The following is a 14,360-nucleotide window of genomic DNA, read 5'->3' as shown; positions in this document are numbered from 1 at the left end:
AAGGCGGCGAGCGTGTTGCGCGCCACACGGCCGTCGCTTCACCGAGGCTCGCCCGCCGCGCACAAAGGTGCGGCCCCGGCCTTGAACTTGCCGTCGGTGATGCGCCTCGAGGGCCTCGCCCGTCTGAAAGGCGATGCAGTCGCGCGGGATCCTTGACCTGGACCGTCTCGCCCGTGCGCGACTTGATGTAGAGGCCGGCCGCCCGGGTCGGGGCTGCTGGCGAGCTCCTCGAGCGGCGGCAGGCTGGCGGTCGTCGAGCGCAGGGCGTCGGCGGGCGGCACGGCGGGCGACGTCTTGTGCTCGTCGATGAACATGGCCGACGTGAGGCCCGTCAGGCAGCCGTGGTCGAGGTGGGTGGCGCACCAGTCGTCATCGTCGGCGTCGGCGCCGCTGGCGGCCTCGTCGGCCTCGGTCTGGGGGAAGTAGTGCAGCAGGCGGGCCTTGGTGGTGCTGCTCGTGCTGACGACGTGCTCGAGGTAGCCGGGCGGGTAGTTGGGGATCTCCTCGGCGGCGAAGCGGTCGCAGGCGCGGGCGACGAGGACGGCCGTGTCGATGATGAGGCGGCACAGGGCCTCGACGCTCGGCTTGAAGCCCGGCAGCGCCGTCTCGTCGGGCCACACATTGGGCGACAGGTACTCGGGGAAGTTGTCCGTGTTGAACTCGGCCGTGGGGCGCGCGCAGTCGAGGCTGGCGTCGTTGTAGAAGGCGCAGTTGGCGTAGTACGAGCCCTTGAACATGTCGGCCTGGCCGTTCTTGAGCTGCTCCTTGCCGAGCGACCAGCCGGTGAGGTACTTGGCCTTGACGTTTTCGAGCTTCTTCAGCTCGTCGGCGCCCAGGTTGCCCAGGTAGGAGGCGTAGGAGAGCGTCTGGTGGCGGAGGTGGGCAAACTCGGCGGGGACATCCTTGACGACGAGGATGCCGAGCGAGTCGGGGCCGAACGCGCTCTGCAGCGTCTCAAAGGAGACAGTTCCTGGGGTCCTCTTGTCAGTGACACGTTCATAGGGCGATGAAGATGCGAGGAGATGCCACCATTCTTGAGATCGTTCAGCGACACGGTCACTGCCTGCGCTTGGGGGGTGGTCATTGTGTAAATGGGTATCAACAATCGTCCGGACCTATGTAAGAGAAATAGACCAAAACAGGAGGGCTTGAGACAAGAAGAAAAGAAAAAAGTCAAGAGAAGAGTGGATGGACGGGGGATTGTAACAAGTTTGTAGTTCGGTCAGGATCCTCCTTCCCTCTTAGTATCTGAACTTGGCCGAATGACCCCTCGCGCGGCTCGGGCTAACATCGTCAAGCAAGGTGGGGGTGGTACGCCGATTGCCAAGGCTCCGCTACAGGGCAGACCTTACAGGGCAGGCCTTACAGCCCTCGTTCAAGGTTACAGCGTACAGATTACAGGGCATTACAGGGAGGGCTCGTCGCTTAGCTAATGCGAGGCTGCCTCTCCCCGGCTCTCCACTCTCCACCTTCACCCCAATCCCGCCTGCATCTATCTCCAATGTAGACCATCGCCGACCCCATCTTGAACAAACCTGCCCATCCTCCGCCTACGGAGCCCGCCGAGCCCCGTCTCCCCCCCCCGTCCCTCCGAAACCAAACCATTCCACCTCCGAGCTGCCTCTCTCAGCAGTAACAGAGGCGCAAAACCCATCCTCCCACACAGACACCACAGACATGGTCAAGCCATTATCCTTCAAAGGCGACAAGAAGCCGAAGAAGAGAAAGCGCCCCGCCACCGAGGGCGACGGCCCAGACGCCGAGTCGTCGAGCCTCGTGCCGGCGTCCGCCTCCGCCTCCGCCTCTGCATCCGTCACCGCCGCCGAGAATCCCGACAGCGACGACAGCTGGGTCTCGGCCGACACCACTGCCGACGTAGTCGGTCCCGTCATGTTCGTCCTGCCCACCGACCCTCCCTCGGCCCTGGCCACCGACGCCGTCGGCAAGGTCTTCTGCCTCGAGTTGGAGAACATGGTCGACGGCAACCCGGCCACCGCCGAGCCCCACGACGTCAGGCAGGTCTGGGTCGCCAACAAGGTGTCGGGCACTGAGCAGTTTCGCTTCAAGGGGCACCACGGGAAGTGCGTCACTCCATCCTTTCCTTTCTGCCTCTTTTGCAGGAGACGCCTCTCGCTGACTCGACCGTAGATATCTCGGCTGCGACAAGAACGGCACCCTCTCCGCCGCCTCGGACGCCGTCTCCCCCCTCGAGTGCTTCCACATCCTGCCGACGGCCGACACGCCCGGCACCTTCCAGCTGCAGACGCTGCGCGACACGTTCGTCACGGCCACGCCGTCGACGGGGTCCAAGGCGGCCCACGAGGTGCGCGGCGACGCCGACGCCGTGTCCTTTGCCTCGACGCTGCGCATCCGCATGCAGGCGCGCTTCAAGCCGCGCCTCAAGGCGTCCAAGGAGGAGAAGGCCAAGGAGAGGATCAGCCGCAAGGAGCTCGAGGCCGCCGTCGGCCGCAAGCTCGAGGAGGACGAGGTGCGGAGGCTCAAGAGGGCGAGGCGCGAGGGCGACTATCACGAGCAGCTGCTCATGTTCAAGGTGAAGAGCAAGCATGATAAGTTTGGTTGAGGGGGGCTCTTGTTCCCTTGTTCGAAAAATGATACCCTGTTTTGTGACATGTTTTTGACCATGTTTTATGACATGTTTTGTGACCATTTTCGAGGCACCCATCTGGTCTGGTCGCATCGTTGACAGTATTTTGCTGGATTCCTGCTGATCCCCAGTGCAACACAGGCTTTTTCATTTTTCTAACTCTTCTTGATTTCATCGTTTGTCTGGGTATCCTCTAATTCGGCCTCCACGCCTTGATATAGCCGTCCTCGCCCGCCGTAAAAACGACCTGCTCGTCGTCGTAGAAGCAAAAGGCCCGCACAATCTCCTCCCCGTGGCCGCCAGGCAGCCCGACACTCGACGCCCGGTCGAAGACCCAGCTGTTCTTCTCGCTCCCCCGCGCGAGGTGCACGAGCTGGAAATTCTGTCGACTGCCCCCCGTCAGCATCTGCACGCACGCACAAAGAGAGAGGGGGGAGAAATAGAAGGGGCAAAATAGAAGGAGCAAAATAGAAGGGGCAGAAATAGACAAAAATAGAAAACATACTCCTGAGATCCAACGCCGATAATGGCGCCACTGCCGTCCACCTTGGCCGTCACGTTAGCGACGTACTGACATGCGAGCTCGGCGCGCACGTCGCCAAAGTCGGCAACGGGGGTGCCCTTCTCGTAGCCGGCGTCGAGGTTGAAGACGGCGAGCTTCTCGTCGTGGGTCAGCGTGTAGACCTCGGAAGCGCTCATGAAGGCGGCGCGGTGGACGGAGCCCGTGTTGAGCGTCTGCACGACGACGTCGTCCTCGTCGGCGGCGCGCGTGTCGTAGACGTTGACGACGCCGTCGGTCGACCCCGAGAGGAGGATGCCCGGCGCCTCGGCCGGGTGGAAGCACAGCTCGGTGACGTCGTCGCTGTGGACCTCGGCGTAGCGGGCGCGCGGCGCGGGGGACGCGCCGCGCACGTCCCCACAGCGCGATGGAGGACTGGTGGTTGGCGAACTCGGTGCCGACGGCGAGCGTGTGCGAGGCGGCGTCGCAGGCGAGGGCCGTGAGGGGGGCGTCGGCGGCGGCGAAGCGTGCGGCGAGGGCGCTCGAGGGCGGGTTGCGGAGGTCCCAGAGTGCGACGGTGCCGTCGTCGCCGCCGGTGCAGACGGTCGAGGCTGACCGGTCAAAGGGGCGCAGGGCCTTGATGTTGCCGTGCGCAGTCGGCAGGGAGGTGATGGGGCCGGCGCCGAGGCGGGCTGGGTCGAAGAGCGAAAGTTGCTGGTCTGACGTGATAGAGGCGAGACCTGCTCCGAGGCGGTGGATGTCGAGGACGTAGACTTCTTCGCGGCCCGTGAAGCGGTGACCGGCCACGGGGGCGAGCATGTACATGGTGGGCAGCTGTTCGTCTGTCAGTCAGGAGCTTTCAGGGGATGGGGGCGGATGGAGGGGTTGGAGGGGTAGAGAGACGGAGGGGTCCATGAGCTTCAGCGTGCCGTTTGGAAGCTGATGCGAGGAGAGCCAAGCTTGACGAGAGTCTCAACTTTGGCCATGGTACAAAGGAACGTACTCTTCAGCTCAAGTATTGATTATCAGTATGACCCTGCTCTGCGAGCAGCTCTCAGCTCAGTCAACTTTGCATCTCATGAAAAACCGAGTGGTGGATGAGTGAAATGCTGGCCCGTGCACTTTCTTCAACGACGATTGGCAACTGAACTGCACTTGGACTGTCACCGAGACACACCGAGTGCAGAGGACATTTCCACCGTCACAGCCACTCGTCTGTTGCTTTTGCAGTCAATCACCAGATATGGGAAACGATCAATATCATTCCGGTACCATGCGACGCAACAGCCAACTCGTCATCTTGTGGGCTTTTACATGACTTGTTGTACAGATCGTCTACAGAGCAACCTCATCGCCCCCACCCCGCCCTGCGGAAACAATCCACCACGCAAGGCTCCGTGCCTGCTGCACACCATATTCAGCCCAGCTCATATCTTGAGGCTCGGTCTGTTCGGATGACTCTGAAGCCGAATCCTCCAACATTTCTGTACCACCAGAGGGATGTCCCGTTTCTCCGGAGAAGAACTTCTCCCCTGGCCTCATGCTTGGAGGAAAGGGAAGTCTCGGCTCGACGGGTATGTCCAGCGCCGTCATCTCCTCGCGTGTCTCCGCTGAAATGTTCCACAAGAACTGATCAGACCTGGTCGTCATGCGACCTCCGTTGTCGAGCAAGAAGCGGCATATGTCAAGTTTCCGAATGTAAGCATCCTTTCGCGCCGTCGGGACGTTTCCCCCGCGGAGGCTGTACATGGTGTCGAACGCGGTGAGAAATTGCGACACCGCGTGGTCGAGGGGCGTCAAGTCTTTGTGGTCCCTGGCATTGACATTGGAGCCATGTTGATGGAGGAGCTCCAAGACCTCGCGCGGCAACGGGTTCGAGACCTCTGTGTGCATAAACGTGTTCCAACCGATCGACTTGCCGCCTGCAGAAACCTTGCCCACCACAAGGGGGATAGGCGTGTCGGGATGAACACCCTTTTCGAGTATCGTTCGCAAAAGATACAGCTGGTTCTCCAGCACGCCATCCTTGCTGGCTGCATCGACGAAGCTATGCCTGACAGCCTGCATGATGAGCTGCGCAGAAGTGCTGTACCTGAGAAGAATGCTGGCTATGTCCTTGGGAACGGTTTCCCAGCGTTTTGAAAGATACCTGCAGAACAGGACGAATACCTTGGATGCCTCTTCCCCTGACAGGAGCGATAGCTCGTGTGCCAGAAACCTCGGCGTCTCGGCCAGCATGGCAATACCAGCAAGATTCTTTGGTGGTGGGAGGTACTGCTCGGTGGCCCAAGGGTTGAAAGCATCCAGAATCTTTGCAATGCTGACCTGAGAGAGAAGACAAGACATATCTGTCACACCAGCATCTTCCGAGCCTTTAAGGTACGACAAGAAATCGTTTTGAAAAGAGAAAGATGGCGAGTATCGCGGCCACGCCGAGTCGCCAATCGTCAGCAGCCCCAGCTTGGTCAAGTACAGAAACCCATTCACGGGCGTCTCATCTTCACTGTCTGTGGGGACCGAGGAAGCCTTCTCCACGAAGGCCTTCACAGTCTGGTGCAGGAACTGAACGTGATAGTCTTCCAGTTGGTCATCGGAAAAGGCCGAACATGCATAGATGCGCTCCGTCTTCTCCAGCCGGACTTCCTTGAGCTCAACAAGGCCGCCGCATCGGCTCTGGATCAACCTCTTTGCCTCATCGAACGATGTGTCGACCTTGGCGAAGCGAGAACCCGGAACCTCCGAGTCACTTTTGGCGGCAAAGCGATATGCCAGAAGGAAATCGGAAAGGACCAAAGGTCGCTTCGCACACTTGACAATGTCGAGCATGACTCTTGACTGCCGAATGTACTTTTGCCGAATCCTCTTCTCGAGCAAGTATTGATAGTATCGCGTCAGATCGGTCGGGAGTTGGGTCAACTCCTCGGCGACTTCTTCAACGCTGGACCCGTCCGTGAAGTCGCCAAGGAGCTCTTCAAGAATCAATCGGACCCAGAGAAAGACGCCTTCGGCCATACGAGTAATCTGCCCCTTGAGGCTGTCAATCGCGCCTTTCTGGGTCGCAGTGCCGTCTCGAAGCTCTCGGCCGACCCTAGAGTTGGACTGGAATTCAACGTCGACGACGCGCTGTATATCGCCGGCAGTGTGATCCTGGATCCAGAATCCTGGAACATGGGTAAAGTTATCCAGAAAAACCTGTTCCGGGCGGCTGGTCATGCAGATCTTGACCCGGACGTTCTTGCTCCGCTGACTGTCTAAGCAAATCGTGTGCAGGAACCGGGCGACGTCTTGATACCGGCCTTCAAACTCGTCGAGCGCATCAACAAACAGAAGTATGGATGTGTTGAAGTTGGTTTCTCTGACAACGTGTTCGAAGACATGGATCAGCTTGTCCGTGGTCCACGTAAACGGCTCTGATTTGCGATAAAAGTATCGCCAGCCCTCGTGCACAACGGATCGCAGCTCGGGTATGTCTTTCAGGATTTGATGCAGAACCGCTTTGAGGAAACCTTCAAAAGACTTCTGAAGAGGCGACCCACGATCGTGGAAGAAGAAGGCGGCTGTCGTGCATTTGTAACCCTTAGCCCTCAGCGCGACTTGAGCCTTCTGGGTGCGCGCATCTGTGTACGCTTTCTTGAGCAGAGTCGATTTGCCAGATGCCGGTTTGCCCTTAATCCAGTAAAGCCCTTCGTCGGAGCCGAGCCAGTCAACAAACCGCAGTTGCTTGTTAGAATAGAGCCATTCGAAGGTGTCTTCAAAAGCTGGTACCACTTGTTGAAGTCGCCAGCGTGTTTCTTCGGCATCCAACTCACGGAGAGCCTTGCGGAACTTGATGCCGTCAATGCTACCTAAGAGATGAGGTGACGGCTATGGTCAGACAGGTCTTTCATATGCAGAGGCGTTAGGGAGAGAGGAGTCCTACCGGGTTGGTTTCTCATGCATGCCTTGAGCGCATTCTTCACCTTCTTGTACCCTGGATCGTGTAGGCCTCGAAAGCGACACATGGCCCTATGGTCGGCGTTGATGACGTCCACATGCTCACGGTGATAGCCAAGAGTAGCAGAGACGTCCCTCACCACCTTTTCCCGGGGTAAGAATGGCACGTGCAAAGCCTTTCCTTCACAGAATGTGTAGAGTTCCCAATGCTTCCGCTCATAGGCACCAGCAAAGCCGGTGATGAGTGTTTTCAGCGTCACAGAGTCGACACTGAGATCCCTGAGCAGCGTATCGTTCGTATCAAAACAAGCGGCTTTCGCAGCTTTTTGCAGCATCAGACCCCATTCGGCAAGTTCACTGCCACGGTGAGGAGTGCCCAGGAAGATGGTGGCGACTGTACTTTCGAATATCATCTTGAAGCCACCAGCGGCGCCTTCGAAGCCAAGACTGTCTTCGTCACGCTCGGCCCGTAAGGGGAGATCCCGGAGGTAGGCATCATCATCAACCTGGATACAGGCTTGTCGAAGGGCCTCTTTGAGCAGTAAACCACCCAGACTATGAGCAACGAAAATGATGGGTCGTCCGGGGTCATCCCGGCGGATGGCCTCGAGATCGTGTAAGAGGCTGCTGGCATGGCCAACGACGTTCGTCTGGTTTGCAGCGCCGGAGAAGAAGTGACTGACGTGCGAGTCGTACCCATACGTCAAGATGCGGCTATTCGGGCAGTCATTGGGGAGCAGGTCCCTTGGCCAGAAGCAGTCATGTTTTCGGTGTTGGCGTTGCGACGATTGGAATATTCGGAGAAGGCCGCGGCCCGACTCTTCGAGCGCACCATAGTGCCACGTTTTTTGGGCGTGGCCTTGGAGACCATGGATGAATACTATGCTACAATGAGTGGCCAACTATCAGCAAGCGGAGGACAAGACGGTGCGAAAAATGAGGCGGTTGTTAATCTCACTCAGTCTCCGCCTCGAGAGCCGACCAAAGGGTAGTGAACCCCTCCGAAGCTACCTCGACGTTGGCGCTGCTCTGCGGAAGATTGAACTTGATCGCGGTGTCATCCTCGGGCGATGGTGACATGGTGCATTGTGCGTGTCAGTAGGTCCCAGGTGCGGGTGTACTCAGGGACCCCTCGACACCCTCGGCCGTTTTGAAGATATCGGTGGTCATCACTGGTTTCTTGGGGGCTCGCCGAGCTGAAAAGGCAACCATGCGAGTTCTTGGGCATCGGCAGTAACACACTAGCTGCACGCATGACTGGATGTGATGCTACTGTGCAGAAAGCCTAGCCAGAACGCCTGGCGGGCGGTGTTGAGGGGGTCACCATTGGGCTGCCTCCGTCTGCATCGAGGCTTCGCTTGTCTGCCTGCTGTGTCTGGCCAGCCAGGATCAATTCAGATCGGGTCGCTCCTGGTCGGGCTATGCATACGACGGGGTCGTCGCTGCCTTTGGGTAAGCAGGAAGCGCCAGCCTCGTCGAGGAACCGCAGACTGTTGATGCCGCTACGGGCTGAGACTTAGATCAACTACGAATAAAGGTACATACAGCTTTATACTTTTGACAGACAGTATTTGCGACAGTATAGCTTTGATTCGATCATATATGAGGTAAGGCATAGAGTGCACGCATTAGATAAGCCGACATGAACTCTGTGTACCTAAGCGTACCTGGTCCTGTAGTGCTCTGGTAGTGGACAGCACGCGACAGGTACCACCCCGGTCCGTGGAGCTCGGAGCATCATAACGGACATCTGTTCGAAAGCCAGCATCTGCCGAACCTCATACCAACAACCCCACCAACGCTCTCCTGCACTCCCCATTGCGACTGAACATGTCGCGAGTGCTTCTCTTGAGTCCCGGCACATAGAAACTGCCCAGTATGAAAGGTTCCGTTGTCTGGCTACTCCGTATGTTGTCCCCGAGTCCCCATGCGCATGTCCCAAGCCACATGGAGCTTCCCCCCCAAGGCTGACCTTCGACTCTAGTGCTCTTGCAGGTCGCCACCGTCACTTCCCAGGATGCACAGAAAGTAATGGTAGCTCAAGATGATGAGCCAGCTGTTGCGACGCCGAATGACGATACCCAAAAATCCCCACCAACGGCCGGCATGGTCCCGGTCCCTCCGGCACAAGAACAGCCACCCCGAAGACACCCAGGTAGGGAAGGCCTATCGTATTGTGACAAGCAAAGGGCGCCAGCTAAATCTCAACAGGAGCGGACCTGGTAGATACTGCCCTGGAGGCGCTCAAGAAGATCCCGCGCCGAACCCGTACGCGAACGCGCCGCCAACGAAGCATCCTCGATACCGTCCTTGACTATGTCGTCAACGCGCTCCCCAGTCTCGAGGTCAGCGCGCCGCCCACAGAACAGAGCAAGCCCGTCGTGAGTGGGCAGCTCCTCGACGCCGTCAAGCTACTCGAGCAGTCGGCACTGCTCAACAACCCCGATGCCCTCTACATCCTCGCCGACATGAACTTCTACGGCAACTACTCCTACCCGAGAGATCTGACGACCGCCTTCAGCCACTACAAGACCCTAGCCGACACACATGGCAACGCCACGGCCCAGCACATGACGGCCGTCTTCTACTCCACCGGACTGGGCGGCGCCGTGGCCCCCGACTCGGCCAAGGCCATGCTCTACTACACGTTTGCCGCGCTTCAGGGGAACACCAAGGCCGAGATGGCCATTGGATACAGACACCACAGCGGCGTCGCCACGGCCAAGAGCTGCGAGACTGCCGTGCAGTACTACAAGAAGGTGGCCGACAAGGCCATCAAGTGGTACCGCTCGGGACCTCCCGGTGGTATGGCTTGGATCGTGGAGCAGTATCGCATTGCCGACGAGGAGGGCGGCGTCTATGGCGAGGGAGCCAGCGCGTCCAGTGCTGGTCTCAACGCCATCAAGGCCAGCGTCAACTCGGATGTCAACGCGGCGATTGATGATGTCATTGAGTACCTCGATCTCATGTCGCAGAGGGGAGACTTCAAGGCCTCATTCAACCTCGGCCGGATATACTATGATGGACAGCGGGGCCTGGCCCGCAACGTTGACATGGCACGCAAGTACTTCTTCATGGTTGCTAAGCGCTACTGGAAGAAGGATGGCCGCATCATCGATACCCCAAAGCCCGGCATCGAAAAGATCGCTGGCAGGGCAGCCGGCTTTATTGGCCGTATGTACCTGAGAGGCGATGGTGTGGACCAGAGCCTCGAGCAGGCATTCAGATGGTTCGGCCGTGGCATCAAGCTCGGCGATGCCCAATCTCAGTATGGTCTCGGCCTCATGAAGCTCCATGGCTACGGCAATGCTCCGAAGAACGTCAAGGCCGCGACGGAGCTTTTCAAGGCCGCTGCGGAGCAGGACTACGCCCCGGCGCAGATTGAGATGGGCGTGCTCTACCTTGACCAAGGCGGTGCCGATGATGTGCGGATCGCCAGCAACTACTTTGAGCTGGCTGCTCGCTACGGCCTCATAGAGGCTCACTACTACCTGGCTGAGATGAGCAACCACGGTGTTGGTAGGGACAAGACCTGCTCTGTTGCTCTGGCGTACTACAAGAATGTTGCCGAAAAGGCCGAACCTTTGGTGTCGTCGTGGGCTGAGGCGAACCAGGCCTACGAGGAAGGAGACTCTGAACTGGCATTCCTCGAGTACGTCCTCGCTGCCGAACAAGGCTACGAGCGCGCGCAGAACAATGTCGCATACATGCTCGACCCGACGCAGGCCAGACTCTCGCTGTCGAGCCTCATCAAGCCCGCACCGCGTCCCGCCCTGCTGGACAACCCCAGGCTGGCGCTCATGTACTGGACGCGCTCTTCGAGGCAGTCGAATGTAGACTCCCAGGTCAAGATGGGCGACTACTACTACTACGGCGTCGGCACCGAGCTCGACATTGGCAAGGCGGTGCAGTGCTACACCGGCGCGTCCGACTACTCGCAGAGCGCCCAGGCGCTATGGAACTTGGGATGGATGCACGAGCACGGCATCGGCCTTACGCAGGACTACCACCTTGCCAAACGCTTTTACGACCAGGCGCTCGAAGTCAACGAGGAGGCCTACCTGCCCGTGAAGTTGACGCTCCTCAGGCTGCGCCTGAAGAGCGCCTGGAACACTTTCACCCGTGGACCCATTCACTCCATCCAAGACGATCCTGGTACGTGATCTTGCGCAGAATCTGCCGTCTGGCTTTGAAGAACCACAACTAATGTGAATGCAGAACCGAAGAAGGACTGGTCGCTGGGTGAATGGATCTCCAATTTCATGAAGGATGACAACGCATTCTGGAACCAGGAAGATTTTTACGATGACATCTACGACGACACGGCAGCGCACGCCGAGGCTGGCGATGACTTTATCTTTGAGGACGACATGACGGAGAGTCTCCTCATCGTCTTTATCGGTATCTGCCTCGTGCTTCTGCTCTACTACCGCCAACAGATGCAGCAACGCCATCGCCGGGACGAAGAGGCGAGGCGCCTCCAGCAGCAGCAGGGAATAGCACCGAATGCGCAGGCTCAGCAGCCGCCGCCGCCGCCGCCACCGGCGCAAGAGGACCGGGGCATGTTCCCGGCTCAGGGCAACCCTGCGTTCAACGACTGGGTTGCAGGAGGTGTTGGGCATTGACGGCCGGCCGTGTGAAGGGAGCAAGGCAGCCTCGTATGGGATGGAAGCAGTCCTACATATATGAGAAGGATCATGCATAGCAAGCAATCATGAATGCATTTCCTCGGTTGGATAATCGTTTATAAGTACTCTTCGGCTAGGTATCAGTCGTGACTGCCATTTATCATGTGACGCCACAACAAATTGCAACAGGGGAACATTGTTCCATTCAACACTGTAAAGACATACAACATGTGCGTGACAAGCCGAAATAGAAACCGCCTCGTCAAACCGAGCTCATCAACTATGACCAAATCATGCAAAAACCCAGTGATATCCTTACAAGCATTGGTACCCCAGAACGCCTCGCCAGTGGGGTTGGAGGGGTCCGCGACGAGCTGCAACGACTCTCGCCACCACAGCCAGCCTTCGTCCGCGCCTCTCAAGGGGGGTATGACGACGTAAAAAAGGAAGGGGAGAAAAAGAGAAGAAAAGAAACACCAGCTCGCCCTTCGTACCTGCTCCCTGCCCCTACTCCTGTTCCTGGGTCTGAAAAGGAAGCAACGCAGTATGGCTTCTCGCCACCGTGCTCCTCGGGTAGAAACACGCAATCCCCCAGACAGCCGTCCCCCGAACAGCTGTCCCCGAACAGCCGTCCCCGGACAGCCACCCCGGAAAGCCGCCCCCGGACACGCCTATCCGTATCGCGGGCCCTGCTGTGGCAGCGGCTGTTGGCCCCAGCCCTGCGGTGGGTGCCCCTGCGGAGGCGGCACCGGATATCCGCCGCCTCCGCCGTTGGCCATGCCCATGACGTCCGGGCGGTTCTCGAGCGGCTGGGCAAAGTTGCAGATGCTGCAGACGACATCGGTGTAGCCCTTCATGGACAAGGGGACGACGGGCTGCGGCACGCACTCGTTAGCTGCGGAGAAGTGGTTGAATGGAGGGGAAAAGGAGGTCCCCCTCGGTGGACGAAAGAGGTCGAAACGTACGATCCAACAAAAGGTGAACCAGGGATGCGTCTTGATGACATGGCCGGCCATGTTGCCACAGTTGTAGCACTGGCAGACGATGCCCTCATAGCCGGCGACCTGCTTGCGGAAGGTGTGCTCGCCGCACACGAAGAAGAAGAACATGGCTGTGGCAGGGTCGAGGCCGAGGCAGCGGCAGCAGTGGCAGCAGCACGTTGGCGATCTGCGGCTGATCTGATGCGACGGAGAGAGCGGTGTCGCAAGGCGTGTCTCGGACGATGCTGCTGGGTTGGCGCTTCTTGAAGAAGTCGAGGTGTGTCGCGCAACTTGAGCAACCCGTCTGCGTGAGGTGGCGTGATGAGTCGGCTGAGGTATGTAAGGATCGTGGTTTGTCGCCAGGCTTGACGAAGGTTTGGGGGCGCAAGAAGTGAAAGGGAGGTTCAACGTTCAACCTTCGGGCGCCAGACTCCAGACTCCAGGCTCAGGCTCAGGCAGGCCTGGGAGTAGGAAGCACCGGAGCGCGGGAGGCCCTTGCGGGGCGAGGTGCAAGGGTGAAGCCCGCGGCTCCGATTGGGTCGAGGCCTGGCACTTACGCAGCAGGGGGCAGTGCAGGCTTGGCACCGCTGGGGCAGGTGCGACCCGTTCTGCCGTCTCCCCTGGCGAACGCGTCCAGCGCGCTGGGGCAGGCACAACCGTAGCAGCCACGGCGGGGTCGCCCGCTAAGTCGCTAGCTGCAGGGCAGGCTCGCTGTAGAGCAGCGATCTACCTGCCTGGAGTACTATGTATATGTACATACGAGCTTATTTCAGTCCTCAGATTTTTTGCTTTGCCGAATCCTTGGAACCTCACGATAGCGTCAACATCAAACCTTCCCCGCCCCCTCAACCCATTGTTCCACACGAAACACGGACACTACACTCCAGCGTCTTCGTCTTCCACTCGGCCATCTCGCATCTCCCCACACAACAGCCAATGCCCAACCCATAGCCCACAATGCTGTACGACCTCAGTATCCCCTGGTCCCCCTCGACCACGACCCGAGACCTCGAAAACACCATCACGTTCAGCGCAGCCCTCGGCTACAACGTCATTGCCCTGAATCACATAATAGATGGGCCGCTGCCGTCAACCATCACCAACCCGCTGCCGAAGCTCGACGCCGGCGCCTCCTCCACATCATCTTCCTCCTCCTCCTCCTCCTCCGCGAGGGCGCCGCACCCAGCAAACCCAACAACCCCACGCCGCCCAACCATCCTCCACCGCGCAACCCTCGTCTACTCCGACCCTGCCCAGAACCACCGCATGCCCAGCCTCGCAGCCGCCTACGACCTCCTCGCCGTCCGCCCCACCAACGAGCGCGCCTTCACCTCCGCCTGCCTAGCCCTCGCCGACCCGGCCCTCATCTCCCTCGACCTGACGGCGCGCTTCGACTTTCACTTCCGCCCGAAGCCCTGCATGGCCGCCGTCGCGCGCGGCCTGCGCTTCGAGATCTGCTACGCCCACGCCCTGCGCGCCGGCGGCGGGCCCGAAGCCGCTCGCAAGCGAGCACCAATTTGGCAAATTTTAAACCCCCGGGCGGGGAACGTACAAGCTTCGCGGATCAATTACCAACAAAACGCTATGAATATGATGGGGAAGGGGTGTGTATTCAAGCAGTAAGCGGGGGAGCGCCGTGAGGAAAGATGAGATATGAGAAGAGGGGTGAGGAAAACAGAGGTAAAAAACAGAGTATGAAATAATACAAATATATA

General features: G+C 59.0%; 7 protein-coding genes across 7 annotated transcripts; 3 read left to right on the top strand and 4 right to left on the bottom strand.

Annotated features, from left to right (window-relative positions):
- Positions 1–38: 38 nt before the first annotated feature.
- Positions 39–1,406, bottom strand: VDAG_00965 (uncharacterized protein; the record flags this gene model as incomplete). The annotated part of the gene is made up of 3 exons (XM_009649851.1): positions 39–1,068; positions 1,208–1,284; positions 1,353–1,406. 3 exons carry the CDS (start codon positions 1,404–1,406, stop codon positions 39–41), a joined length of 1,161 nt encoding a protein of 386 aa, XP_009648146.1.
- A 271-nt stretch (positions 1,407–1,677) lies between these two features.
- VDAG_00964 (uncharacterized protein) lies at positions 1,678–2,581 on the top strand (the record flags this gene model as incomplete). Its single annotated transcript, XM_009649850.1, has 2 exons — positions 1,678–2,081; positions 2,149–2,581. 2 exons carry the CDS (start codon positions 1,678–1,680, stop codon positions 2,579–2,581), a joined length of 837 nt encoding a protein of 278 aa, XP_009648145.1.
- A 217-nt stretch (positions 2,582–2,798) lies between these two features.
- VDAG_00963 (WD repeat-containing protein) lies at positions 2,799–3,929 on the bottom strand (the record flags this gene model as incomplete). The annotated part of the gene is made up of 3 exons (XM_009649849.1): positions 2,799–2,994; positions 3,111–3,467; positions 3,526–3,929. 3 exons carry the CDS (start codon positions 3,927–3,929, stop codon positions 2,799–2,801), a joined length of 957 nt encoding a protein of 318 aa, XP_009648144.1.
- Positions 3,930–4,439: 510 nt separating this feature from the next.
- VDAG_00962 (SERAC1 protein) lies at positions 4,440–8,117 on the bottom strand (the record flags this gene model as incomplete). The annotated part of the gene is made up of 3 exons (XM_009649848.1): positions 4,440–6,949; positions 7,024–7,922; positions 7,996–8,117. The coding sequence occupies 3 exons, from the start codon at positions 8,115–8,117 to the stop codon at positions 4,440–4,442; spliced, it is 3,531 nt and encodes a 1,176-aa protein (XP_009648143.1).
- Positions 8,118–8,915: 798 nt separating this feature from the next.
- Positions 8,916–11,662, top strand: VDAG_00961 (uncharacterized protein; the record flags this gene model as incomplete). Its single annotated transcript, XM_009649847.1, has 4 exons — positions 8,916–8,943; positions 9,022–9,192; positions 9,249–11,192; positions 11,256–11,662. 4 exons carry the CDS (start codon positions 8,916–8,918, stop codon positions 11,660–11,662), a joined length of 2,550 nt encoding a protein of 849 aa, XP_009648142.1.
- A 596-nt stretch (positions 11,663–12,258) lies between these two features.
- On the bottom strand, positions 12,259–13,015 carry VDAG_00960 (uncharacterized protein). The gene is made up of 2 exons (XM_009649846.1): positions 12,631–13,015; positions 12,259–12,540 (listed from the first exon to the last, which is right to left on the bottom strand). Exons 1-2 carry the CDS (start codon positions 12,772–12,774, stop codon positions 12,337–12,339), a joined length of 348 nt encoding a protein of 115 aa, XP_009648141.1. The 5' UTR covers positions 12,775–13,015; the 3' UTR covers positions 12,259–12,336.
- A 587-nt stretch (positions 13,016–13,602) lies between these two features.
- On the top strand, positions 13,603–14,268 carry VDAG_00959 (uncharacterized protein; the record flags this gene model as incomplete). The annotated part of the gene is made up of 1 exon (XM_009649845.1): positions 13,603–14,268. The coding sequence occupies one exon, from the start codon at positions 13,603–13,605 to the stop codon at positions 14,266–14,268; it is 666 nt and encodes a 221-aa protein (XP_009648140.1).
- Positions 14,269–14,360: the final 92 nt, after the last annotated feature.

This window comes from Verticillium dahliae, genomic scaffold (assembly GCF_000150675.1).
Source record: "Verticillium dahliae VdLs.17 supercont1.2 genomic scaffold, whole genome shotgun sequence".
NCBI lineage: Eukaryota > Fungi > Ascomycota > Sordariomycetes > Glomerellales > Plectosphaerellaceae > Verticillium > Verticillium dahliae.
This window is presented reverse-complemented; position numbering and strand designations above follow the sequence as displayed.

Bases quoted from the DNA above. Each gene is read 5' to 3' on its own strand.
- VDAG_00960 (XM_009649846.1), bottom strand. From the start codon at position 12,774: ATGTTCTTCTTCTTCGTGTGCGGCGAGCACACCTTCCGCAAGCAGGTC. The intron at 12,541-12,630 runs GTACGTTTCGAC...TGCGTGCCGCAG, and splicing joins GGTTCACCTTTTGTTGGATC to CCCGTCGTCCCCTTGTCCAT.